The sequence below is a fragment of the Chaetura pelagica genome, unplaced genomic scaffold (genome assembly GCF_000747805.2).
Source record: "Chaetura pelagica isolate M959 unplaced genomic scaffold, ChaPel_1.0 scaffold246, whole genome shotgun sequence".
Classification (NCBI taxonomy): domain Eukaryota; kingdom Metazoa; phylum Chordata; class Aves; order Apodiformes; family Apodidae; genus Chaetura; species Chaetura pelagica.
Genome location: NW_009953647.1, coordinates 651,563 through 654,427, shown reverse-complemented (window position 1 = coordinate 654,427; position 2,865 = coordinate 651,563). Strand labels below are relative to the sequence as shown.

General features: G+C 40.0%; 1 protein-coding gene across 1 annotated transcript in view; it reads left to right on the top strand.

Annotated features, from left to right (window-relative positions):
* Positions 1 to 2,865, top strand: part of NOTCH2 (notch 2) — a 77,164-nt gene that overhangs the window by 49,111 nt on the left and 25,188 nt on the right. The window contains exon 17 of the mRNA XM_009999914.1: positions 2,295 to 2,523. Within this exon, the coding sequence (XP_009998216.1) occupies positions 2,295 to 2,523 (229 nt within the window). The remainder of the gene's footprint in view (positions 1 to 2,294; positions 2,524 to 2,865) is intronic.

Sequence of the window (2,865 nt, the reverse complement as noted above, 5' to 3'; positions counted from 1 at the left end):
TTGTTCCAGTTAATCCATATTTGAAAGCCAGTTAAGCAGCAGGAAGGCACTCTGTTCCGGAAGATGTATCAGTTACAGGAGGGTAGCTGATAGCCCATACACTGATGAGTACTGAAATTGTTTAAGTTATAAGAAAGCAAATGTTAATTTCATGGCCTTGGCACAGCTGTTTGCAAGGGAAACCAAATACATGGCAACTTATTTTTCTTACTGGACATTATTCTGTATCGTCACCAGATGAAATCAGAGTCTCCTGAGAAGTGTCACATGTTCAAAAGTTCATCTACTATTTGAAAACTGCCTCAAACCTTGGGGGAGTTCACAATGTTGTAATATTTTAATTGGCTGGCTCTTTGAAAAAAACAACAACACAAAACCAAAAAAAAAAATTAAAACTTTTGTTGTTGTTGTTAGAATAGCTCAAAAACACACCAAGTCTTACAGAGTTTAGGTGCAAATTTAGAATGTGTTTTGCACTGAAAAAAGTTAAAATTTGTGACTGTGGTAGAGAAGGATTTAACCAGGTCTGTTAACTGAAGCTACCATGGGACACTCCAAAGCACCACTGCTAAAAGGACTTCTAAGACCCCTGTCTCAGTGTGAGCTTTTGATTTGCCCCTCTGTGAGCAAACAGGTACTGTACAAAACGTGTCACATTGGTGCATTGACCCAGAGCTTTGCTTACTGAGGTCAACAGAATTACTGCTGTCCTGTTAGTTTTTACATGGATGTCTGAAGGTGTAAATGTTTTTACTGTTCATCTTTCTCTTTCAAACAGCTGGGAAATCTCCCTCCTAAGTGTTTTGAGAGCTGTGAGATTCATCCCATGTTGTCTGTTAGGCAGCACACCCCTGAGGTTGAAGAATTTCATATTATTGCTACAGCTGATTTCATTTAGCGTAACAAAAACCTTCCATGGCTCGAGCCAAATGTGTTTAATCTATGAAGCAAACAAACCCTCCAACAACAAGAACTTACTGAAAAGCTGATACTCAAGTCTCCCTTTTCTGTCAGTAAATGTGTGGCACAGAAAATTAATGCACAGCTTTTGGCTTCAGTCATAAATGGCTGACTGCCACAGGCACAACATTTTATAGCTGCCAGGGGTCTCGCTTTCAATGTGCTTTTTCTCTGCAGTAGTCGGATGACCTTTAAATGTATGCAGGTGTGTCTCTTATAACACAGTTTTTTATCATGTGAGGATATTTCTCAGTCAATAAATGACCTTTAATTACCTCTCACATCTTCACTTTACCAGTGAACAGGATGATCTCAAACTTACATTGAACTGCAGGGTTTTTTCAATGGAGTCTATTTGCATTTTAAAGTTTGTATTTTAGTAGTACTTAAAGATAGGTTAAAAAACCCCCAGCTGCTCCATAACCTTTGTTTTCCTTCACCCTCCCAGTTTCCCTCCCTGCCTTCATCTACAGACATTTTTGGTCTACAGAATGCAGGGTAGAAAAGGAAACTGGCTTCAGAGGCAGTTCCTGACAGAGGAATGTGAGTCTTAAAAAATGGAAGGAGCGAAGCAGGAAGAAACTACGGAGTGGCAGAGCTCTCTCAGGCAGATGGGTACTTGTGGAATTAGAAGGAATAGAGTAGTAGGGAGTAGCTGAGACCAAAAACCAATTATATACAAGTAGCAGGATTGTGGTAGGGATAAAAAAAATGTCAAGAAATGCAGAGGTGAGGAGAATACAAGGTGACATAGGAATTTGTAAACTTTCCTGCCAGCCTTTTCCCAGTCAGCCTTTGATACTGGGGAAAAATGGTAAGTGCTCAGTAACACACAAGTACTCATATATGTATATGGTAATTTACACATACACATTTGATTTGACTGGACTACTTTCATGCTTAAAATGAAGCACACAAGCTCTTTATATGTGTTGAGCAATGTCTGGAAAAGAGAGAACAGTCTGAGTTCTCTTATGAAGAAGACTTGATAAGGAAGAAGAATGGTTGCTGTGCTGTTTGTTTTGTCTTTCTCAGTAGGCGTTTATCAAAAAGCAGAGTTTGAATTTTAAACCAAGAGTCTTTGGGTCTGGTTTTGTTAGTTTTGGCTGAACAAATCCCAGAAGAGAAAATGTTAGGCCCCAAAGCTTGGTCTTGATCCACCCCTTCTTGTGAATTCATTATTGCTAAAGCTTTGCAATTATTTCTTCCACAGTGGCTCAGCAAAACTGTCACACTCTGGGCTGTGTAATACTCTTTGACCTCACAGCTGATTCTTTAGGCCTGGTCTCTTACTGTTACCTATTTCAACACTTGTTGTCATGCTTGTACCTTAGATCCCTGCCAAAATGGAGCTTCATGTGTGGATGGGATAAACTCTTTCTCATGTATCTGTCTACCTGGGTTTCATGGAGATAAATGTCAAACAGATACCAATGAATGTCTGAGTGAACCATGCAGGAATGGAGGCACGTGCACACACTATGTCAACAGCTACACATGCAAGTGCCAGCCTGGATTTGAGGGAACCAACTGTGAGAACAACATTGATGAATGCACTGAAAGGTGAGACAACTTCACTGTGCTGCTGCACAAAGGAGCCACATGCACTGTGTGCTCATGGCTTGACACGAGTCCTATTCAGAAGCAGTTTATAGGACTATTTTCATATAGGGAAGGGCAAAGGATTGATTGGTTATGAACAGCTACTGTGCTGACAAATACAAAAGCTGTAAAAATGGAATTGGCAGCCAACTCTCAGAAAGGCAGGAAAATGAAATTTTTCCCAAGTTATTGACTGCAAATAATATGAAGAAGCAACCAGGAGGGACACTAAATCCACAGATTCTGTATTGGAAAGTTTTAATCATCAGAAACCATTTAATGCACACAAACTGGATGTGGTTC